Here is a 26010-nt window from a genome sequence, read left to right as displayed (position 1 = left end):
TATCATTTATGATCTTGTTATAATAATAAATTGTCTGGTGTTAATGTTCAATTTAATTACTGTTTTTTTCAATACATATCCACTGAATAGCTGTGTGACCATAAGCAAGTTTCATAGATCCTTTATGCTTGTTTGCAAAATCAGCTTAGTATTATCTGCCCCTGTCTATCTCAAAGTGATTTTCTTGTTTAAAAAATGAGGTAACATATGTGAAAGTATTTGAGAGGTAAAAGTGCTATGTAAAGGCAAGTTCTTACTATTGTGTCCTGTTAACTTTTAACTTCTTTCTCTTACCACCAAAGTGTCCACCCATGCTGATTTAAATCGGTGAACTCTTTCTTTTAAGCCACCTAAACTTGGAACAAATGGTGATATGTAACTTTTCCTCACATTTATTTTCCTAACTCACAGCTTAAACTGGAAGGAAAAAATGTGTAAGATTCACATTTACTTTTTTCTTTAATTTAGTCATCTTTTTGGTAAAGGCTTATTCCTGTCCACCCCTCCTCCGTGTGAGAGCTTTGCATAAATCTCATGTAACAGTTCAACAAGTGACTAATGTAGATTGGGCCTGCTTAGTCACTGAGTCACTTTATTATGAAACACTTAAAGTTGAACATCTATATATAACAGTGAGGAAATAATTTAAAGTAATTTATGCTTTCTGATCTGTTGGTTTTAGTGACTAACTCATCAGGCAACAATGGCGAATGAAATTAATGAAAATTCACAAAACTGGGTATAATTAGCCTAAAAATAAAGTCTAAATAAACTACAATCACCTTTACTTTCCTTTTCCCCTTTTCTAAGCAGTTGGTATTTGTGATAAGAGTGTTGTTGGGCTGAGAAATAAAGATCTGGCTTCTAATTCTCGTTCTGCCAGGTTGTGACCTTGGACAAGTCACATAATTTCTGTGCTTCAGCTTCCTCATGCCTAAATGGGGAAATAGTAGTATTTATCCTACATACCTCATTGGGCAACTGTAGATAAAATGAGATTGTAGATAGGAATGTGTTTGACCCCTCCACCAAAAAAAAGTAAAAGGTGGTTATATAGTTATTACAATACTGACAGTCCTCATCTGACAACCCATATCTGAGTGACCACAGGACTGAATAGTGAAAGAAACTTCCTGAGTCTACCAAGGAGGATGGGAAGGGAGTCCCTGCTAGTACTTGGAGGAGGAAAAATACATTCCCAGTGTTTGGATTATTTTTGAATTGATTCATAGAATACAGTTTCCCACAGAAATAACATTCAGTGGCTATGTTTCCAGGCTAGCCAATAAGAAAGAAAAAAAAAAGATTTACCCATAAATTGTTCATTGTGATCCAATTTCTTTAAAGCTATAACAAAGCCCATTTGTGGTATGAATATCAGTTTCATGTTTGTTTAAAGTATGTTGGAGGACTTAGCCTACGTCTTGGTAAGAGATAGTGAATTCACTTCTCTTCTGACTTCCCCACTTATTTAATATTTGCTCAGGGTTTACTTAAACCAGATCTGTAAATGTCATCAGTTCATACTCCAGTCCCCTGGCCCTTTGATTAAAAGAATCTGAAACTAACTTTCTTTGCCCTAGCTAAAGGGTGAGAAGCCCTTTTGGATCCTCAATCTCCTTAATTAGCACAGTAACCTTACAAAGTTAAGAAAGGTGGTTATCATTGACTAAGGAAGATTAAGGGACTTGCTCAAGTCACTTGGTTAGTCTCAAGAGGTGGGACTTGAACCTCAGTTTTTTAACATGTAATTCAAGGCTCTTTTAATGACATTTCTATGTTTCAAGATGGATGTTCATTGAATTCACTTAGAGTTATAGTTTTCAGTTGAAAGTAAGAATGTTTTTATCTAGTCTTGGTTATAAAGTATACATATGATCTTATACATATCTTATTATAAATTTTCCAAAGGTAAAGGTTTGGGAAATTTAGTCTAAACAAAAAGTGGCTCCCCACACTGATTTGGCAAGTATAGGGGAGGATTTTGTTAATGTTAAAGGACTATTTGAGGAAGAGAATATCATTATATATAACTTATATTAAAAAGAAGAAGAACTTCAGAGAAGTATTATTGACCCTTCTAAAACTTTTTTGTTTGTGTTATATATTAAAAGTGGCGTGATGTGACTATGAAGGAATTTTAGATATTTAAAATAAAATAAAAATGAAACAAACTTTTTTCCTACATTTAATTGAGATGCTATATGTTTATATTTATTAAAATATTCAGTCCTTTCCATAATAATTGTAAGCCTAAGATTTCTCTAGTGCTGTTATGAGCCAGGCAGTATTTCAAATTGTATTTAATTAACTCAGGTTGAATAATTATTTTCTTCTTGCTAGGTTAGCCTACACATTTGTTAATGATAAATTTTTAGAAGCAGTGAGGGAGAAGTCTGTCCATAGAAGAAGACAGCAATATGGTCCGCATGTGGCATTGTATGGAGCACATAAAAAGGTTTCACTGAGTAGTGGAAAGGATACTGCAGTTGGAGTCAAAAGACCTAGCCTTCTTGCTTCTCCACTGACTAATTGTGACCTTGGGTTATGACTTGTCCTCATAAACCTTCAGTTTCCTTATCTGTAAAAAGAAGACAATAATCCCTCATAGGGCTGTTGCAAGGATTAAATGAGTTAATGTAGGTAAAGTACTTAACCCCGTGCCTTCAAAAGAAGTGAGGCTTCTTGTAATAGGCATTCAGAAAATATTAATTGCCTCTTTTAATCTCCATGCCCAAGGTTGTTGTGAAATTAAGTTGGAAAACAATATGAAAGCTGTTTTAAAATTTTTTAAATATCATCCCAGTATAAGATGATACTTTACATTGACTGCTGCCTTTTTCAGCAGTTCCAGAGTAAAACATGCAGGGGATCAAGGGCACTAGATTACACCTGGAAGATCTAGATTTTACAGGGTGGCCACCAAGTCTGGAAACATAGTGGTTTAGTGATATTATCTTATAATGTATTATGACATAGTATCATCTGTTTCCAGACTTGGCGGCCACCCTGTAGTGTCAGCACTCCAAATGACAAGAATCAAATTATATGTATTATTCTAAGAAGTCTCTAAGTTATGAAGTATCTAACTTTGTTTTTTTTTTCTTTTTATAAATTTTCTGTAATACAGTGGCTTTTTGATTAGGTTGGTGATGGGTACAATTCATTTTCATTTAGTCTGGAAACCTTTTTTATATGAGGAGAATTAGAAGGCAAAAAGCATAGCTCTGTTAGTGGGAAGTAGTTTCAAATATCAGAAAGCCATATTATAATTATAGAGAAGGCAACATCAGAGAATTTGATAGGCTGCTAGATTGGAGTGGGTGGAGCAGGTAAAGGATAAGAAGCATTAATAAACTGCTGGGATATTAATAATTCCATAGGCTTTATTGTATTGTGTGAGATATATGTGATAATTAAGGGAAAAGATTCAGCCACCTATCCTTGGATTACCCTCAGTCTGTGCTGTAGATATGCAGACAAGGAATTTGATATAAAGACAAGGAATTTGAAATCAGACTATTTATTAGAAACCTCATGGCACTTTAGAAGTTAGCTACAGATTTAAAGAAAAATGTAGAATTCTAAAAATAGATATTTTGCTTATCTTTTCAGTTACTATAGTCGTAACTAAGTAGGTTTTCTGATGGACATTTAGCAAGAACAGAAGGAAGAAAGCAATTCATATTTTCCTTTCTTTTTGGTTACAACAGAAATGGTGAATTAGTTCTTTTGGTTATTAAAATCGTCTAGTACATGGAGGGTGTGTCTATAGAGGACCCAGGGAAGACATGGAGAATGGAAGAGAGCAGCCTTCACCTCAGCCACATGTAGCTTGAGTGCTCCCCAGCAGTGCCAGGTGTGGAAGGCTGGTCTTACTGCTTCAGAATGCTCAGAAAGAAAGGACTTCTGTGAAACTTAGCACTGTTCCATTCTCCTCCCAAATCTTCTGCATTCTTCAGGATGGGTAGCACCAAGAATGTGTATTCTTCCCACTCTCTCCCACACCATTTCCTGTATACTCTTACACAAAGACTGTAGCAAGACATACTCCTTTCACCATACTTTCAGAAGTTCATTGTTTAGATTCTAGTGCAAGATGGCTCTTCACCATCAGATAACCTTTGGTATTACCAACCACTACTGAGTTGTGTAGTAAAGGGAAATTTATCTAAATGTGTATAAGAAAGTTGAGATCTTCATTAGTTAGGATTTTGATTGCTAGGAACCTTGAATTTGTTGTAGAACAGAATGAGCAGTTAGAGAAGGGAATATAATATATGCTTTGTGTATTGAGAGTTGCATTAAAAGAATGGTAAAGTCAATCCTAAAGCAAAGAGGCTGTGAAAGAAATTATGCTAAAGGGATAGGAACAGTTTAGACTAGATATGAAAACAATAGTGGAATTTGTTTATTTTTCTCTTAAGAAAATATTTTTTATTTTAGGAAGCATTTGTTTTTTATGTTAGAAATTCAGACATTGGAGTTTTCTCAGTTCCACACACTTCCATGTCTTTGAGGAGGTGAGAGTAAGAAAAGGTAGATAGAACTTTAATCCTTGATAAGAAAGTATATGTTGAATGCCCTCTGGGAACTTCTCTGTGACTGTCATTTGCCAGTGTAGAAACTAAGCTGAAAGTCAGTTTGGTTGTTCAAAGATCTCCTTAGTCATGTAGTTAGGATATTCCATTTGATAAATATTACGTGGCTTATCATTTCAAAGCCTGTTAGAGAATTTTTGAAATCACTAATCAATAGGTTTAACTTCTACTGAACATTTGTTTGTCGACTGCTCATGAGTTTAAGCTGCCTCTTCTTAAAGAGTGTAGTCCACATTACAAGCTCACGATGCTTGTGGCGAATGGCAGCAAAAACCCAGTTCTCTGTGTATATGCAAAGGTACGCTTAAATAGGTCTCTTTGACAAGCTCTTGGGAATTTTTGCATTATAGGCTTCAGAGAAGGAGGGAGAAAGGAAACATTGGAAGAAGCATAGAAGAAAAGGCAGAAGACTAGTCTTTTTTCCCAGTTGTTCTTTTTCAAGGTGCCTATTGCGCTCTGTGGACATTTGTCTTAGTCCATTTGGGCTGGTATAACAAAATACCATAAACGAGGTACCTTAGAAACAGCAGACATTTATTTCTTACAATTCTGGTGTCTGAGAAGTCCTAGATCAAGGCACTGGGATGTTCAGTGTCTGGTGAGGGCCCGCTTTCTGGTTCATAGATGGTACCTTCAGGCCGTGTCCTCACAAGGTGAAAGGAACAAACAAGCTCCCAAGGGGCTCTTTTATAAAGACACTAATTCCACTCATGAGGGTTCCACCTCATGCCTTAATCCCCTCCCAGAGGCCCCATCTCTTAATACCATTATCTGGGGGGGTTTGGATTTCAACATATGAATTTCAGGGCGGCACAAACATTCAGACTGTAGATATAGTTTCATACTTTCAACCTTTGTTTTCCTTGTTACTTTGTCCTGCCTGTCTGACATACCTAAGATATGTGGTAACAAACATAGAGCATATTTGTAGTGCCTAGTGTGTCTCACACTGTATGAGGTGCTTGTACACACTTCCATGTATTCTCACCACAGCCAGGTATGTAGGTAATAGAGCATTTTTGTCTGGATGAGGAAGTTAAGGGTGACAGTTACATGAATTGCCCAGAGTTACACACCTGGTAACAATCCAGAGGATATTGTTTGTGGCTCTCTTATTTGACCTCTCTGCTATTGACAACTATTCCCTCCTTCCTGAAGTTGCCTTGACTTCATGACAATACACACCTATTTCTTCTTCTAGCTTCTGGTCACTCCTCCATAGTCTCTTTGGTAGATCTTACTTCATCTCTTCACCTGTTAAGTCTTAGTATTCCTCCCCACTCTTTGACTCTCTTCTCACACTACACACTCCTGCTGAGAAATAGGATCTGTCCTCAGAACTTAAGTGTAATAATCCATATGTGTGTAGTACACATGAACTCAATAATATATTGGACATTCTGTACTTCAGTGTGCAATAGGCACCTTACATTCAACATCCCAGTGTGGAGTTTTCCCTTGGATTTTCTCCTGGGATTCTATAACTTAGTAAATGGCAATATCATCTACCTGGTTTCTCACATCAGAAATATGGTCGTTGTCCTTACTCCTCCTAGCTCTTCATATCTCACATTCCATCTCCCAATTTTACTGATTCTCAAATTAATTCACCTACCTCCATTCCCATTTTCACAAGCTTCTATCTCTTCAGGCACATTTGCTACATGCAATTGGTTTCTTCTACTGTGTTTCCTATCTCATAGCCCACAAGATCTTTCTAAAGTAAAAATTTGATATTTTGCCTTCCCTTTCCACAACTTTATCTGCTTCAGTTATTCCTTATTACTCTCAGGATTAACTTCAAACTTCTTTACATGGTATATACTTCTGCTTACCTCTCAAGTCTAATTTTTTACTATTCTTTTATGCCAGTTCTTGGAATGTTCTCTTGTCTTTGGCCTTAGCACGTGCTATCTACTGGGAGTGTGCTGTTCTTTCACTTTCAAACAGCTAACTCTTTCTTCCCCTTCACAAACTGAGTTTACCTCCTTTCTAACAGCTCTCCCTGACATCATCCCATCTCTGGTTGCCAAGTGAATTACTCTCATGTGCTCCCCTAACATTAGTCACTTAATCATTTTTCATATAGCATTTGTAGCTGTAACCCAGTCCTCTCCAAAACCATGTCTCAGATACACAGCTGTCTTCATTTCATTTCCACTTCATTTCATTCCTTTAGGCATTGTACATTTCACCTTCCAAAACCAAACTCTTGATTGTTTTTCTCCAAAACTAGCTGTTCCTTTAGACTTACCTATCTCAGAAAATGGCAGCAGTCCTATTCCATTTAATCAGGCTAAAAACCAGAATTGTCCTTCATTCCTTAATTGCTTCACAACCTATATTCAGTCCATCAATGCACCCTATTACTTCTGCCTTCAAAATGTATTTAGAAATAGACTACTTCTCACTGTTTCTACCGCTCATCTTAATCCATGCCTTCTCATCACCTTTTGCCTAGATGGCTGCAATAGCCTACTGATAGGTCTCCTGCTTCTGCTCCTCCTCCTCTGAAATCTGGTCTTATCATAACAGTTAAAAGGATCCTAAAAGAAAATCAGATCTTCTCAATCTGCTCAAAACCTTCCCATCTCTCTCAGAGTAAAGGCTAACAGTCTCCATCATCTGTCCCACTTCACACTCTGCCCTTGCTTGTGACCTCATCTCCTCCCGCTACCCTTACCCCTCATTTTTTCACTCTGACTATAACTGTGTGAGCTTACTTCCTTATTTTCTTCAGGTCTCTGTTCAGATGGCATCTTTTCAGGGAAGGCTTCCTCAACTGTCTATCATAGAAGAGCTCACCTGTTCCCATCCTGTTTAGTTGATCTCCATAGCACTTACTACAAGTGGCTAATTATATATCTTCTTTGTATTCCTCTACTCAACTAGAATGCAAACTCTGTGAGGGCAGGGACTTGGCCTTTTGTGTTTACTACTGTATTCCCAGCGTCTAGAGCCATGAGTGGCACCTGGTAGGCTCTCAGCAAATAGCTGGTGAAGTCTAGGGTAGTAGTTATGTTGTGGACGTAGTGATTTAACAGACCTGCCAATGCAGTGAGTCCCACCTCCAACACTGAGCTCTTTGGCCACTCCTTAGCCTCAGTTTCCTATTCTGTAATAGAGGATATATTAGATCTTACCTCTTTTGTTGTTTGTTTTGGGGATATTAAATAAAATAATCCATACGAAGTGCTTAGCTCAGTACCTTGTAATAATTAATTAATTGAGGACAGCTGCTGCTACTGATACTGCTGTTAAAATTCTTATCAAACTGCAAAAACTTATCAAATTTAAAAATTATTTCTTATCAGCCGGGTGCAGTGGCTCACGCCTGTAATCCTAGCACTCTGGGAGGCCGAGACGGGCGGATTGCTGGAGCTCAGGAGTTCGAGACCAGCCTGAGCAAGAGCGAGACCCCGTCTCTACTAAAAACAGAAAGAAATTATCTGGCCAACTAAAAAATATATATAGAAAAAATTAGCCAGGCATAGTGGCGCACGCCTGTAGTCCCAGCTACTCGGGAGGCTGAGGCAGTAGGATCGTTTCAGCCCAGGAGTTTGAGGTTGCTGTGAGCTAGGCTGACGCCGCGGCACTCACTCTAGCCCGGGCAACAAAGCGAGACTCTGTCTCAAAAAAAAAAAAAAAAAATTATTTCTTATCTATCTCCACCAGATTTTACGTTTGTCTACATCTTAAACTTGACATTATAATGATGATGATGATGATGATGATGATGATAATGTGACTGTAAGAATACCAGTAATTATAATAGCAGCAATTATCATTTGAGTGCTTCCTGAGTGGCAGGAAGTATTCTCAAAGTCAGTGCTTTCCAGTGGAACTTCCTACAGTGATGGAAATGTTCTATGTCTGTACTGTCCAGAATGGTAATCACTAGCCATGTGTAGGTGTTGAGCACGTGAAATGTGGCAGTGCAACCAAGGAACTCAATTTTTAATTTTATTTAATTAACATAGATTTAAATGACCATGTGACTAGTGGCTACTGTATTGGATTTTAAAAGTGTAAATTCTGCACATATATTAATTCCTTTAATGCTTATGACAACCCTTGAGTTAAGTGGAATTATAGATGAAGAAACTGATTTTCTTAGAGGTTAAGTAACTTATTACACAGCTAGTTCAAGGTAAAACTGGGATTTAATAGTTAAATCCCTAGGTTATCTAGTTCCTAGTTCTAGAGTCTGTGCTGGCACCTATGCCGTACCTCCCTCATGTCATTCTCAAGAATTAAAGTCCCACAGGCAAAGGGTGAGGCAACATGGCTGTATTTTTGTTGCCAGGAAGGCTGAGAAGGTGAATTTCTGGTTCTTACCCAGTGAAGTATCACTCCTAAGGTGAGAAATTCCCCAAACTTAGGAAAGGTGTTCAAAAAATTCTAGACAGATGAGCTTGGTTGCTCAACCTCTGTATACACTTTTCTTCCAGACTTAGATTTACAAAAACAGTGGAAACAACAACAAAATGCTCCCTCCTGACATGTTACAACTATCTTTTATAAAAATGGAAAATGTGCTCTCCTTCTCCCTAAAAGGGAAAATAATACATCTTCCCAGTTACTGTGTCCCAGTCCAGGATATCTGGGCTGAGCTTATTCCTTTTGTTAATGTTCCCTTATAGTACTCTGTAAGTAGTGAACTCCCAACTTATTTTCATAAAATATTAGGACAAAAGGAGAAGGAGAAATTAGTTAAAAACATAAATATGTATATATCAAACCACAGAGTAACTGTGAGTAGATAGCTCAATCTTAGCTTTTGCTATTGATCCTGAACCCAAAGTTAGTATTTTTAAGTCCCTTTCTCCACTATCCATTCTGTGTTCTTTTTACTCTCAGCCAGCTCTCAGCTGATAGTAGGTTTTTGTTTGACTGCAATGCCTAGGTTTTCATTTCTGGGGGATCTGAGTCCTTGGTGGTCCTACCTGTATGGAGTTGTTTCTGTGTTCCATTGTGTTTTACTGCTGGATGCGGCAAAACTGGGAGGTGTTCCAAGTTCAGACACATACCTCTGTTTTCTCACTCTGTAGCAACGATCCCCTTGACCCTTGATACTCAAGATTCATTACCCCAACCAATTCTGCAACCTCCCTTCTGGTCTGTCTGTTCAGTATCATGAGGAACTCAGAATTGCTAGGTTGCGGTTTAAGCTTCCATGTCAGTGGAGGCTTTGTTGAGTCCCTTGATGAAATCATTCTTTGCTTGGGTGCTGAGACTTAAACCAGCAGAACCAGAGTTGCAGTGATGGGGATAAAATTGCAAGTTGGTCATTAGGTGTGTTGAGGGGGAGGAGAAGATATGTCACCAATTCTGCATGTGTCCCTTGGTTCCTGGGCCATGAGAGAAACAGTGCCATATTATTCACTGGTTCTGAGCATCCTGTGGGACACCACCTTACCCAACCTCATGAGGTAGCACTGGAACTGACCACTCCACTTCAGTAGACCACTCCAACACTCTGAAAGATCATCTTCCGGATGATGGGGTACATGGTAAGAACAGTAGATCTTGTTAGCATCAACCTATTTTACTCTTTTACTGTGGACTCTGGAATGAGATACCATGGTGATGAAAAAGGCATTTAATCATTTAGTGGAGGACAGGGACAGGAAGGGCAATTTCAAATTCAGAATAAGTGTCTTTTTATATAAGAACTGACAAATGGACCACTAAAGATTAGGATATGTGTCTGTAATCATGTATGCTTTCATAAAATTACAATGGGGTGTACAAGTTCATTCAGAGTTGTTACTTGGAGGCACTTGCAAAGCAAAATATTTAAGTTGAAAGAGTGTTTGAATGAGTTGAAACTGGCTGTTACTGACTCATTATAACCTTGGGCAAGACGCTTAACTACCGTGAGCTGCTGTTCCTCAGATCTGTGAAATTGGGATAATGATACTTTTGTGTATATAAGGTTTTGAACCACTCAGATGGAAGATGCTGTGCAAGCGCAAAGTGTTTGTTAATAACAACAATAATAATCCTCATCTCACCTTGCCCTTAGTATGAACTGTGTTTAGATTGAGGTCTGTTCAAAAGAGTGCCTGTGAAATGGTGTCCTCAATATTTATGTTGTCATATGTTCTCTCAGCATCCGATATCGTTTCCTTCACAGCGCTTTTTGTAGTTTGTGATAGTCTATTTGTTTGACTGTTTGGTTAACACTTGTTCCCCTACTAGATCCAAAACCCCCTAGAACAAGAGGGACCAACTTATTCTTGTTTACTGTTGACTCTCCAACGCTTAGCACAATTCCTATGTATGGTAGATATTTAGTAAATATTTATTGAATGGATGAATGAATAATGTGTGTTTCTATGAATTCTGCCAAAACGATACAAAGTGAAACAAAAAGAAAAAATCCAAAGAAGTAAAGTCAGTTTGTTTTCTTCTCCCCTAATATGAAATCCTAATGCTATATTCTGTGTTAATAAGTGATTCTGGTTGGTCATAACCTTGTAGCAGGCATGGTGCCATGAGAAATTTATTGGAGTAATTTTCAACAGCATAAATGTTCAGTAACAGATGCACATAGATGGCAGGTTGCCTCAGTCAGCTGCCATCTGTTGGACAACTGTCTATTCTAATAGGACTGGCCCATTAGGACTAGACCATAACACTCACATATGTTTAAGCTTATTCATTTTCAAAATTTTTCTGAAAGGCTTAAAGAAGGAAAGGTATTGCCATGCCTGCTTGGCTGCTGCTCAGTACTGGTGTATTACAACAGCTTGGCAAACCATGATGCTCACTGGATGTGTCATAATGCCCAACAAGGAAGTATACTCTCTTAAATGTTTTGTCAAAAGTCAAACCCATGCTAAATAATAGTACTAGGAAACACACTCAACTACAGATAATTTGGTCCAACCAAGTTCAGTGTAGGTTATGCAATTGACAACAGAAACTGGCATAAGATGAAGGAGTATAATTTATGCCGGTCATCATTAGTGTGTGTGATTTTTTTTTTTTTTTTTTGTAAAGAGGACAACGGCAATATAGCAAACTCTGTGGAAAATAGAGTGTGTTTCCATGTGTACATGTAATCAGGTTATGCCCAGTAAAAGCATAGTGATTCTCAGTTTGGATATTCCTTTTAATAAAAACTTTACCAGGCTTTTTTGCTATATAAAGGTGGAGACAGTGTTGGCAGGTGGAGACAGGGTATATAAATTTACCCTGTATATGACCAGTTGGTTTGGTAGTGTGTCATAAGTGTGGGCCAACTTCCCTAAATGTCTAGGTGTTTCACATAATGCTTGGCACCCAACTGGGACTCAGTAAATATTGTTGAATGAATGTTCTAGGACCAGTTGTGGCGATTCCCTCTGTATTTCTAGTATGAAAGCAGGTCCTGTAACCTTAGGTCAAGCTGCCTATGAATTAGAAGTTGGAATACTTAGTGTACTAAGCAGAACACAAAGCAAATTGCTTATCACTGGTATGTGCCAGTAATAAACTTCTAAAGGCTATGTCATTTCCAAATGTAATCATTGGTGTATATATAATACTGTTTTGGGAGCCAAACATCTAACAATGGCTGTTTTGGAGAGAGTAAATCTATCTGAGTCTTGGTTCAGTTACAGGAATGACTAATTTTATGCTAGATTCTCACATGATTCAAAAAGTGTGTGAATGACTCAGTTCATTAATATCCTTAGCTCCTGTGATCTTCCCTCCCAGTGAAATGATGGCTATAAGGCAATAGTGATAATTGGAGGAGGAGGAGACCTTGACTTTACCCCGTGGCAATAAAATGACACACTTTCAGTAATTACATGTGCATACAGTATTGTTTGAAAGAAATGAGCTATGTATATTATCATTATGTAAATATGTTTAATATTTATGTTAAAACATGGTGAAAGTAATAGGTAGCTTCAGCATGGGTGAGGGCTGAGTTCTGCCTTTTGTTTCTACCGTTATCTTTTTTCCTAAAACAATAAGCCTCTGCTTAGAGGGTGAGAGCCACTGGAGGCCTAGAGTGATTGTTAATAGTCAGCTCATTGATTGCCTTCTCCTTGCTGACATAAGAGAAATGCTGTAGTCACCTGGGTGTTGGGTTCTAATTAAATGTGGCTAAATAGTCACAGCAATTTTGAGCTAAAACTGAACAATTTGTGAAGAGTCTATGGAGCTTCTGGGGATTTGTGTGTTTCTTCCTGTCACTCTTCATCTTTTTGAAACAATTCATGAACAAAGATCTGGATATTTGGAGTCACTCTCAGTGCATATCTCTGCGCTTGCTAGGGTCACCAGTGAGTAAGCCATGTCTAATGGACACTTTTCAATCCTCATTTAGCTTGACCTCTCTGCAGTGTTTGAGAGATTGTGAAATTCCTTTGTAGACTTTTTGGATACCTTCTTCTGATTGTCTTCTTTTTTTTTTTTTTTGGAGACAGAGTCTTGCTCTGTTGCACAGGCTAGAGTGCTGTGGCGTCAGCCTAGCTCACAGCAACCTCAGACTCCTGGGCTCAAGCGATCTTCCTGCCTCAGCCTCCCGAGTAGCTGGGACTACAGGCATGCACCACCATGCCCGCCTAATTTTTTCTATATATATTTTTAGTCGTCTAGCTAGTTTCTTTCTATTTTTCGTAGAGATAGGGTCACGCTCTTGCTCAGGCTGGTCTTGAACTCCTGACCTCAAGCAATCCTCCCACCTTGGCCTCTCAGAGTGCTAGGATTATAGGTATGAGCCACCACGTCCAGCCCTGATTGTCTTCTTAACTCTTGTACTTTTTCTTTTTCAGTTCTTCTAGCTGCCCCTTATACGTGGTATCCTCCAGCATTCTGTGTTGGTCCCTTTTTCTGTTTCTATTAATATTTATTCAGTCTCCTTGGTGATCCCATTCATTTCCATGGTTTCCATTAAAATCCATACACTGATTCCTTCTCGTGGGTGTTTTCACGTCAGTCTTGCTGAGCTGCAGACATATCTAGCCACCCTGGAGATAGATATAATGATAATAACAATAATAATAGTAACAACAATCCTGACAGCTGCTGGTTGTTGAATGTTCTCTGTGTCAGAAAGGCAAATGTGTTGTTGCTTCATTTCATTTATTAACCTCATAGCAACACTACGCATTGTTTTAAAAAGCCAGAAAAATGTGTTATAAAAATCTAGATTTCAACTTCCCTTTAAAAACCTGGGCTTGCTTTCTCACCTGGCAGGGTTCATCTGAAGCTGAGTAGCAGCTTTCTTCTTACCTGGTACTTGTGCCATCTACTTCAACCCAGTCCTTACCACTTCCTATTGTCCTACACTTATTGTAGGTTACCTCATATCCTTGCTTCTCTATCTCTGTAGGCATTCACGATGCCTAGTGAAGACTGTTGTCTTGCTTTCCCAGCTGGTCACGGTCTTCTCTGGTTTTTGCCCTAGTTACTTAAATGGTCTTGTCGAATGAAATCTGTGACTTGTTTGCTTTTAGTGTTTTTTATTTATATTTATTTATTTATGTTTCCTCATAGGCTTCTTTTTCTCAGTCCATTAACATATTAAAGTCTCTACGCTGAAGTTGGAAAGAAAAGAATAAAATTTTTTGATAATCTACTATGTGCCAAAGTTAAACACAGCATGATTTAGTCACGTCTTCACAACACTGGATGTTTCTGATTCTTAAGAGATGAGAGAAATCCAAGGCCCAGAAGGATTGGCTAATGATCCACAACCCAGACCAGATTTGTCTCATCCCGAGGTCCATGTTTTTTCTCCTCCCTCACATCAGCTTCACTTCAAGCTATTGTTATCCTCCACGCAAATAAACCAGTGTCTTTAGTTCTCTCTTTCCCATGATCTGCTTCTCATCTTGCGTTTTTCCTTTGCCACCAAACTTCATTCATCTGTTCACACAGAGCTCTCTTAATCCCTTTTCGCATCTCAACACAGTATACTTTGGCCTTCCTGTATTTCACTTGTTCATCCACGTCATCTGAGCACTGACTGTGCAGCAGGCAGCCTGCCAGGCACCAGGGAAATAAACCTTGCCTGAGAGAAGCGTCACAGATCGGTAGTTCCAGTACAGTGTGTGAAGTGCCTCATAATTAAATCCAGTGGTCCCTTTTTAACTCTTTTCTTACTTGAGCTCTCTTGCATCCTTTTTCCAAATGGCAAGCACTTCTTTTGTGGGAATTTTCCCTTTCCTTTCTTCTGTAGCATGCCCCACTCCTGGTTTTCATCTTTACTTCCGTAGATTTTCCTTTGCATCTCTCTCCTTTTTTCTTCCCATGCCCTCATTTTAAAATTCTTTTCAGCTGCTTACTAGATAGCTCCACCTAGATATCATACAGATTCAGTGATGCCCACTGCTTTCCTCAAGAAAATGGCATTTAACTAGTTATCCACATTAAATACCTCAGAGGCATCATCAATTCCTTGTCTTCCTCTCACAATGCGATTCAGCGATTCTACTTCAAAAATAGCACCCCAGCCTGACCAAGTTGCCAGCCCCTCTGCCATCAGTTAACAGATGGCAGAAGCTTCCGTCTCCCTCCCTGTCTGCCGTGCATCCTCCTGGCTTTAACCGTAGTAATCATGTTTTTAAAAAATTCTCATGGTATTAGTACTTTGCTCCTTACAATCTTACAGTGTCTTTTTCTCTACTGTCTGTCAGGGCAGGTCTCAGTTCCATAGCCTGGCTCCCAGAGCCATTCACCATCTGCCCCCAGCCGACCTTTCTGGTCTTCTCTCCTTTTAGCTACAGTGCTTAGGACAGAGAGGGCACTCAGTGAACACTGAAAGGGTAAGTGGGTAGTGCAGAAAACCTGATCTTTTCTCTCCCAAGGGCAGTATTATATTTTCATTATGTAAGCACTGTGCCTGCTGTTTACTTCTCAGTGGCTGCTCTCATTTTTAAAAAGTATAATGGTGTAAAGATTAGTAACCTATCGCTGTTTTGAAAATTCTGATTTTCATTAACCCAGTGTATTAGCTGAATTGTATTTCTTGAAAATTTGTATGTTGAACCCCTACTCGCCAGTACCTCAGAATGGAACTGTATTTGGAGATAGGGTCTTTAAAGAGGTAATTAATGAGTTCATTAAGTGGGCCTTAATCCAGTATAACTGGTGTCCTTATAAGAGGAAATTTAGACACAGACCCTTGCAGAGGGAAGACCGTGTGATGATACACAGGAAGACTGCCATGTATAAGCCAAGGAGAAAGGCCTCAAAAGGAACCAACCCTGTTGATGCCTTGACCTTGGACTTCTTGTTTCTAGAACTGTAAGGAAATTAATTTCTGTTGCTTAAGCCAACAAATCTGTGGTGCTTTGTTATGATAGCCCTAGTAAAGTAATATACCTAGTGTCTTTTAATTTACTGAGGTTTTAAGTCTTGTATCTAGGGACTTTATTCTTGGGAAAGGGATGGATGGACCTAATAATCTAATAAATCCTCTCCTCCCATCTTAAATTTCTTTGAGGTGTTAGAAATTTGTCCTAGGAAAAGAAGGCCATCTTTATCTTTTTCATACTAGATAACATGGGTGATCAGCTACTTGAAGAATTTTTCTACCTTCCCTTTTATCCATTTCTCTTAAAAATAGAAACAAAGCAAGAAACCATTAAAAATCATGCTCATTTACTTTATTGATTTAAAAAGATAGTTGAATATTTTTTATGCTCTAATTTTGATAGCTAGAATACAGTAAGTTCTCTTTGCAGTGAATAACCATGCCAACTGCGGCATCACACTTTCAGAGAAGATACTTGCAGCAGTGGATTTTGTGCTTCACAACAATTTTCTGGAGGTTCTGACTGTGGGAAAAAATACATTGAATCACTAAATTTGGTTTATTCTGTTTTTCCTAATTGTATTTCAGGTTGTCATGTTATCAAACTTCAAAATGTCTATCCTTTCCATCCTTCTCCCTTACTGCCTACCTAATCTTCAATTCAACTCCTGAGCAGTGGTTGTAGTTGAACTAGGAAAATTAAGTGTGTTGACTGCATTAGAGACTTTACTGGAAAAGAACATTTGAATTTTGCTTATCATCTGCTCAGATTGGTTGTTTTCTGATCATCCCAGATTAAATTAAAATTTCAGACTGATCAAAGATCTGTAGAAGGCTCGTAATGAATGCCTTCTGTAATGTTATTGTTAACGTCTTAGGTAGATACGAGTTCATTTTATTTTATAAATCCAGAAAGAAAGCCTATAATCCATTCTAAGAACTGGCAATTTATTTTCTAGGTCTACTCTGAACTCTTCATGCTATGATTTTGAACCTGTTTGATCTTGTTCTGTCGTGTAGAGAGGTTAAATGATAGCTAATCACCATGTGTAATAGCTCTTATTCTTGAGACATAAGGAATTATTAAGTTGCCTTTCTCCCTTCTCTTTTCCAAATTGAGCTTTAGTGGTTCTGAAGGCTTATGTAACTTATTTCAAATTTTTAATTACATATAACACTTGTCATTAAAGCCTATCCGTGTTTTTCATGATTCTCTTTAATGGTGAATCCAGCACTGGTTGAGTATCATCAATATAAAGAGAAAAGTCAGTTCCTACACTCTGTACTATAAATACAAATTTTAGACATTTTAGTTGCATGGTTATTTCTCATTTTCAATTTAGCTAATCAAAATGCGTAGCAATTAAGCAAAAGATGATTATATAATTTTTCTCCATGACAAAAGTTAATCAAAGCAGATAAATTACAGATATTCTTTTGACCTCATATGCATTGATACTCAGATTCAGAGAGATCAGAAATATATCCCACTGACTAGAACCAAAACCAATAATTTTCTGTGTCTAACTTGTAGTCTTAACATTGCCTCTAATTAATTGGATGGTAGAAGATAAGTCATTTTACTTCTTTTTATATCATTTTATTTATTTGTGAAACTGGGGAAGAAGGAGCTCAAGATTAAGTGATCTCTAAGTTGTCTTCCAGCCCAGAAATTGTACTGTATATTCTACTACTAATAATAACAGCTGATAAATTGTGGCTTTTAGTGGGTAAGTAATTATATTTGGAGCTAATGAGATTAATTTACTTGGAACACATATATTGAGTATTATCTGTTGTGTGCTGGGCACTGGCAGTACAGTGATAAATCAGAGATCTTTCAAAGCATTTACATTTTATTAGGAGAAAGGCATATGAATATAAGAGCAATTATATATTACGGGGCCTGTGGAAGAAGTCTGTCAAAGATATTTCCGGGCACAGTGGAGAGTTTGGTGAGTTTTACTTGGCAGCAGGAGCATCAGGAAAGGGCCAGTGGTGAAAGGGACCAATTATGAAGGCCTGACACAGAGCGGTGGCAGTGGAGTAGCGGGGCAGCAGCTTGATTGTAGTAGCTAAAGCTGGAGGTTGAGGAAGTGGAAACAGTGGCTCCTTTTTCCAAAGGAGGTGGAATATTAACAGAAAATAACTGAGGGGAGGGAGCAGGGATTATAAGAGGTGGTTTGTTTTAAAATTTGGAAGTGAAGAGGCAATGTAAAGGTTTTGAGGCAAAGAGACTATAGAGGGAAAGTTTGTCTGAATGGAGATGAAGAGAATGCAATTAAGGATAAACTGAAGAACAAGGTTGAGGATGGGTAGAGAGGGGTAGATAGATAGATATGTAATAGCACAAACAGCAAAATGTTAATAATTGTGGCATATGGGAAGTAGATGAATAGGCATTCACAGTACAATTCCTTCAACTTATTTGCATGTTTGAACATTTTATAATACTGGGAAGTAATTTTATAATATGGGGGGAACATAAATTGAGAGCTTACCTTTGAACAGAACAAGGGGATACTAATTCCTTGTTGTGGCAGGAAATTATGGGAGGTCAAGGTTAGAGCTTCAACTTCATTTTTAAGTAAGAGTCACTCTCGCCTACCGGAGCAGAGGGCCAGAAAAATAGGAGCGTTGAGAATGAAGAGATGGTATAACCATGGTGGCAAGTGGGAAAGGTGACCTAGCAGACCTGGGTAAAGGAAAAAGTGGTGATGCTTAGGTTCTGGTGAAATTGCTACATTTGTAATTTTCCCTGGTACTCATGGGAGACAGTTAGTAGGATTATTGAAGGGCCAATACCTTAAGAAAGCTAAAAAGTAGGATGAATAGATGGGATGAGTGATTCCCTTCAATGTTTACCAGTAGTCTGTTTTGGAACAAGTCCGAGCCTCTCTGGTTGTCTGTTCAGGGAATTCTGTTTTCTACCTCATTATCTTTTTCTTTGAATTGTACGAGATAAAAACAATGGTTCAAAACTTATTAACATTTAACTAAGGTAATTTTGTTGTCTTCCTTAGGTAAAAGAAGAACGTCCAGAAAAAATACCAGATTTAAAATTATTAGTGGAGAAGAAATTTTTGGCTTTACAGAACAAGAATTCTGATGCAGACTTTCAAAATAATGAAAAATTTGTACAGTTTAAACAACACCTGAAAGACCTGAAGAAGCAATGTAAGTCAACATGCTTTGCTTTGGTTTGGCTTTTTGAAATTAGAGAACTGACTTGATGAATAATCCCAGAAAACTGATTTTATAAAGTTTGCTTGTCTGCTTGGCTTGATCCTCTTTCTAAGTTGCTTTTTATTGTTGTTGCAATTCTGTATTTGCCTAACTTTTGGTTCAAATCAGCCTGTCCATTTCTGAAAGCCAACAGTTTCCACAAAGTGCTAAGAAAATTCCCCAGCAGCTACAAAAAGTTACATATATTGTTCCACTGCTGGGGAGGGGAATTGGGAAAACAAAATAAAACTGAAAACTATTTTATTAAAATAACGATGGTATTCTTTAAATTTTAAACTGCTGTGCCAGGCTTTAAAATTCATACTTTGATTCTAGTTTTGCTGCTTTGGAGTAGTATTAGCTGTGTTTTCTCAGAAGACTACTTTTTCTTCTCAAATGTGGACCAAAACCTTCTTAATTCAGTTTATCTTTGTGGTAATATAAATTCCATGTGATTTTTAAATTTGTTGCCTTCTTAATAAACTATTACATTCAGATTTTTTAATGAACATAATTTTGGTTTAAAAATGAGAATGGAGAAAATAATTTATTTTATAAAAATTTTTTTGAATACATTGTTTGCCAGATATAAGGTTATCTTTTCCACACAATAAAGTATGTGTGCCTGTTTTTCCATGTGTTCCACAATAACAATTTTATGTAAATTTTTTTTCACATTAGCATCTGTTTAGTTCTATAGTCTTTGTGTTTTTTAATATTGAGGCTCTTGTATTCCTTAAAGAATTCAGTAGTGAAGCAAATAACTTTTCTAATTTTAGTCTTCTATCATCTTCATTCACATACACATGGAGCAGAAATGTTATATATGAGACATAAATTTGCTTCATGTGCTTGTATGTACTTAGTGTAGGAATTCATATTTTGAAATAGTCTTTCAAATATAAGTGTTTTCTTTAAATTGATGCTGAGATCTCAAAAAATGACTGAGGAAGCTGCTTCATTTTTGTCTACTTTACAAATGTTTCAAAATTTGAAATGTTTTGCAATCATGATGAGACTTTTGCTTTTACTGTAGATTTCAATGGTAAGCATTTTTTTCATATTTTAAGTCTATTTTTCTTCATTGAACATCACAACTACTAACATCTTTCTGTTATAACGTGCACTGTTCCCCTAAGTAGGCAATAATCCCCCAAATGGATAATAATTTGCTAGTGGCTTTCTGATCTTAAAGATGCTAGTGAATTTCAGTTTTGCTGTTAGTCAAAATAGCCAAATATATTTTACTAGTTGGAGCCAGTACTCACAAATTATGGGAGACTTAGCATTCAATCATAATTTCTGATTTTAAAGGTATTTTACAATACAGATTGAAGGATAAACACCCAAAAATATAAATTTCTTCGTTTTTAGTTATTGTTACAAAGTCATCATTTCACAAGAGAAATGATAAAGACTTTTAGAATCATATACTTAACAGGGAAACACTTTCTAATAAGAACATGTAATTCAACAGAATGATAAATGTTGGACTAATGTTTATTGTTTCTTTAATTCTAAAAAAAAGAAAAGAAAGAAAAGTTTCCCCAGGCCAATAGTACACATCATTAGGGTAGACAGTATGACAAAGTAAATTTATATTGAAAGAAATGCTTCTTTACATAAGGTTTCCCTGCATATTGTAACACTGGAATTAAAATAACTTTCCCTTTTTTCCCTTTCATTTCCTCTAAAATAATCTTTTGAAAAGTTCTTAAATCTCAAATGCCTGAGCAAGCAAATATTAATACTCTTTTAAAATGCTGTGTAAGATGTGTGTACCTTACTTGGCAAAATGTAATTTTTAGTGCAGTGTTCTTAGCACTGTAAATTAAACTTGTACCATGTCTAGTGGATTTTATCTCTTTAGATTTAATCCTGCTGTGAAGGTCCTAATTAGGACTGGGCTCCCACAATATTTGTGGAGCCAGGTCAAAGATACACTATGATTTATAAATGAGCTAATGAATCTCTTTTGAGATATGTTCTGGAGGTAAGGAATTGCAATAATAATTTTTTTGTTTTTAAAGATTGGAAAATAGAAGCCAAGGAGAGATACTTGCTTCTAGTTACCTATTTTGGCAAAGTAAAGGCTGAAATGTTTTTATGGTCTGCATGTATCTGAAGGGTTTTTTTCATGAAAATAACCACCACACTTTCACTAACTTTATTGTGCAAGAACATAAATGCTTGGTATTAAATTTTTTCAAATTAGGATCTAACCAGAGAATTGCCAGGAAGCTCTTGGGTGGTGAGAGGTCAAGATGGAGATTGCAATAAGGTGGTCTGTCAGGTGGTTCTTACTCTGCTGAGGTAATAGATTAACCCAGTTATAGCTCAGCAGCTCCTTCTCAAACTTTTAGTCTCATGCTCCCATTATATCCTTAAAATTTACTAAGAGCCCCCAGAGAGCTTTTATTTACTTGAGCTATATCTATTGGCATTTATCATATTATAATAGAAATCAAAACTGAGCAATATAAAATATTAATCTGTTGAAAAATAAACCTATTACATATTCATATAAATAGCATTTGATCTGAAATATCACCATATATTTTCCAAACACAAAGAAAAATTATTGAGAAGAGTGGCATTGTTTTACACTTTGGCAAATTTCTTCAATTTGTAGCTTAATAGAAGGCAGCTAGATCCTTATATTCTCTTCTGCATTTGGTCTATTTGATTGAAGTACATAAAGAAAATCTGGTCTCACGCATCAATAATTGTGCTTGCTGAAAGGATCTTGCAGACCACCAGAAGTTCTTACTTTGAGAATCCCAGATCTAGGCCAGGGCTTGATGAACTCCAGCCCATAGGCCAAATCCAGCCTGCCTCCTGATTTTCTATGGCCATCAGGCCAAGAATGGTTTTTATATTTTTTAATTGTTAGGGAAAGAAATCAAAAGGGGAATAATATTTTGTGACATGTGAAAAATTACATGAAAATCCAATCAGTGTCTATAAATACTTTGATTGAAACACAGCCACTCATTTATGTACTGTCGGTGGGTGCTTCTACGCTGTCCCGGCAGAGTTGAGTAGGTGCATCACAGACCATTTGGCATGCAAAGCTTATTGTATTTACTGTCTGCCTCTGTACAGAAAAAATTTACTGACCCCTTAAACTATATTCAGAAATAAGAACAGTGTTTTTTAAACTTTAGATTTTCCCCTGAATGCTGCCCATTTTATTGCCAGTCAATTGATAGAGTCTCTCTGGAGCAGTGTGTTCAGAAAGATTCTGAAACTAGGTTCAGGCCCAGCAGGAAAGAGTGTGCTGAAAGATTACAGCGGAAAAGGAGAGGATAGTACAGATGTCTAGTAGTTACCATCGCCAGAATACAGAGAAGACCAGCGATTGGGGAGGTATGTGTGAGTTTTGAAACTTGGAAGGAGAGAGATGAAGAAGAAACAAAGATAATGCCAAGAGGGAAAATGTTTGGCTTTGCCTAGAAATATGTTGAGTGCATTTAGACTGCGCAAAATGTTGACCAACCTGACTTTATCCTGATACTCTTCAATCTCCAAATCTCTTATTTTGTCATAACATATTACTGTGTATCCAAATGATATGTATTGCTGACCTACAGTGAACCAAAGCCCAAGACCCTGTAAGACACGACTAATTTCTTATTCATTCCTATGTTTTTTTTGTTCCTCATATATTAAGAGCTCAGTTAATATTTATAGAGCAGGATTATTCAACTAAGGAGAAAAACTGCCTAGAAAAAGAGAGTCAGCATCTAGTTAAGGCAGTCTGATGATTAAAGTCCTTTTCTCTTTAATAATATATCATCAGTAAAGAAGAGGATGAGTAGAGAGAGCATTAGCATTTATAGGAGTTTGGATCTAAAGTAATCAGAAAAGGTTAAAAACTTATATCATCTTTGAAAATCCCTTAACTTGTTCAAATAGTCAATATAATTTTCTTTATGTAACTCTCTACAGTGTGTTGATAAAAATATATAGCAGATATAGTAATATGCAGTTTTTAATGTCATAGAGTATGGCTCACTTTAAACATGATTGCTTAGAACATTTAAGCAAATTTATAAAAACTTAAGTTTGCTTGCTCTTCTATAGATGGTTTTATCATCTCTGTAGTTCTCAGTTGGTCTTCATTTTTCCCTTGATGAAGTTGATGAAGCCACCACCATGCACTTGCTTAATGACCATTAATTCTTGGGAAATGCTAAAAGTAATAAATTTCACAACTGAGATTGATTTTTTTCAGGCTGAATTGCATTCCTGGCCTGTGGGCTTATGCTCATTGAGTGAAATTTCTGCCCTTTACAGATTTTTTACTCTTTGTGTATTTGCCTCTCTCCCTCTTCCTCCTCTGAGTCAGTTCTTCCCGACTCTTTTCTGTGTGTCTCTTTCCTCCCTTCTGCTTTCTTTGTATCTCCCACCCTGTATAGTTTCTCTTTCCATAAATCTTACATCCATGCAACTGAATAGTATCATTCCCATCTTAATGATGAAACAGCCTCTGAGGTGTAAAGTGACCTGCCCAAGGTTACACAGCTAGTAACCAGTGGAACCAGAAAACAGAGATGCCAGGGATAAAGAGAGAACATCGGAGACAGGTGTAGCTCTCCTCTTTCTTCTGCTTCATGAAGTTGTGACTACCCAGGAATGTTTATATTATAAAGCATATTTGGAATACCAAATAAATAATTAAGGGAAAAAAAGAAAAAAGATTAACTCAAAAGATTGGGCTGGGTGCAGTGGCTCCTGCCTGTAATCCCAGCACTTTGAGAGGCCCAGGCAGAAGGATCACTTGAGGCTAGGAGTTCAAGACCAGCCTGGGCAACATAGTGAGACCTTATCTCTACAAAAAATAAAAAATTAGCCAGGCATGGTGGTGTGCATTTGTAGTCCAAGCCACTTGGAATGCTGTGGTGGGAGGATTGCTTGAGCCCAGGAGTTTGAGGTTACGATGAGTTATGATTGGACCACTGCTCTCCAATCTGGGTAACTGAACGAGACTTTGTCTCTAAAAAATATAAATAAATAAAGTTAAAGGATTGATTCTGTAATAGTAGAGTTTTAATCAGGTCATTATTAAGCTATCAGTGGAGCTATTTTGTGGTGAGAAATTAACTTTTCTACATGTCCTTTATGTTGAACAATAAAGACACTTTTCTGTTCTACATTCATGTGAGCTTTGCCCTATTCTTACTGATGGAAAATAGTTATAATAAAAGTTGTAGTCAGGCTTTGTATAATGCCTAGTACATATGGTGCTTAATGGGTACTTGTTGAATTAATGAATAGCCATAGGCATTGTTTGAGTGCCTACCTATGCACGGGTATGGTACTTGCACACTTTACTTACTTTATTATTTCTTTTTCACAACTCTACAAGATGGCTTGATCCATTTTATAGATTAGAAAATAGGCAAAGAGAGATAGTATAATTTTCTTAAAATCTTAAGTGATGAAATTTCGACCTAGGTTTGGGTGACACCAAAGTTCATGTTCTTTCCCCCATACCACAACAACTCTTGAAAACTCTTCCATGTGTTTTTCTTTGTCTCAATTCAAGCATTTTGTTCATTTCTTGAAAAATTGACTTGTCTTAGGACTCTTGAGTGATAAATCAGCTGTTTAGATCTCCCAGATCATAGAACTGCCTTGATGTACTCTGATAGCACTGAGGAAATCTGCTTCATCCAGCTGAGAGAGAATCTCTCTCTTGGTCACTTGCATTTAACGATCAGGGAGTAGGAATGATACCAGACATTAGATAGCAGTCCTTTTCTGTATTCCATGGTTTTGGCAATACATTCAGAATATAGTGCCCAAGAATGATGTTTCTGATGTGAATAGTTGCTATGTTATGGCAGAGAGGAGTAGGATATTTATGGCATCACAAGTTTAGAACAAATTCCGTGAAATTTATTTCAAGCATTAACAACAATAATCTCTTGCACATACATCATCTTGCTTAATCTTTACAACATCCACATGAAGGAAAGGAGTGCATGAAAAATGCAGGTTCTGTTTTTAGCAGACTGAACACCATATAATAAGAATCTTGGAGGTGACATATTTACCCAATGTCTCACAGTCAGGAGGCCACAAGGATAGCAAATATGTTCACGAGGAAAGGGGAAGTTTTAGAATGAGAGATGACTATAATTAAAGTTAGTAAAGAAAGGTTCAGTTATCAAGGGACAAATGAGTCAGCAACAAGTTTAAACACAAACTGTGAACTATGGGTGTTTCTCTCATTGTGACTTATTTTGAGAGCATATGATGCCATCCATGCTGAGAAAGCAGCCTGAATTAAGAATAGGAAGACTAAATCATAAGTGTCCTGGAAATAATGTACATTATACTTAATAATTATCTTGTCACATTATAATTCCTGAAGTTGTATTGATTTAAGTTGTGTATTTGTTAGATAAAATGGGAGTGTCAGGCAAAGTTATTAAATATTTCTAGGTATTTCTACTTTATTTTTTAAAGACACGTGTGTTTCTTTTTTGGAAAAAGACTTTAAATTGAATTTGGGCAACTTAGTGTGTGGTGTTACTGTGTGCATAGCAAGTGGACATGGTTTAATCATTAACCATTCTGAAATTTTAAAGTCAAGAAAATGTGTTGAAGTTAATATTATTTGGCTTTGTAAAGCAGCTGTAATTAATATTATTATATGTATAAGGCAGCAATTATATAGCTTGTTCATATTGAAATTCAGAGCCACTGATATGAAAATATATCGCTAGTGAACAGTATTTGAAATCAAGTGAAATGATATAATTTTACACATTCAGATAATAATACTAATGCCTTCTATGTTTGGTTTCAATTTAAGATCTTAGGAGCATTAATGTGATACAACAACATGGGAGTCAAAAGAACTGATTTAGACACTAAAATTGAATATTCCATATGATTGCAACTAGGTTAAAT

The 26010-nt window shown here is 37.0% G+C and overlaps 1 protein-coding gene across 1 annotated transcript in view; it reads left to right on the top strand.

Annotated features, from left to right (window-relative positions):
- Positions 1–26010, top strand: part of NSMCE2 (NSE2 (MMS21) homolog, SMC5-SMC6 complex SUMO ligase) — a 209717-nt gene that overhangs the window by 52887 nt on the left and 130820 nt on the right. Inside the window, exon 4 of the mRNA XM_045561475.1 lies at positions 18885–19038. Within this exon, the coding sequence (XP_045417431.1) occupies positions 18885–19038 (154 nt within the window). The remainder of the gene's footprint in view (positions 1–18884; positions 19039–26010) is intronic.

The sequence above is a fragment of the Lemur catta genome, chromosome 9 (genome assembly GCF_020740605.2).
Source record: "Lemur catta isolate mLemCat1 chromosome 9, mLemCat1.pri, whole genome shotgun sequence".
In the NCBI taxonomy this organism is placed as follows: Eukaryota; Metazoa; Chordata; class Mammalia; order Primates; family Lemuridae; genus Lemur; species Lemur catta.
This window is presented reverse-complemented; position numbering and strand designations above follow the sequence as displayed.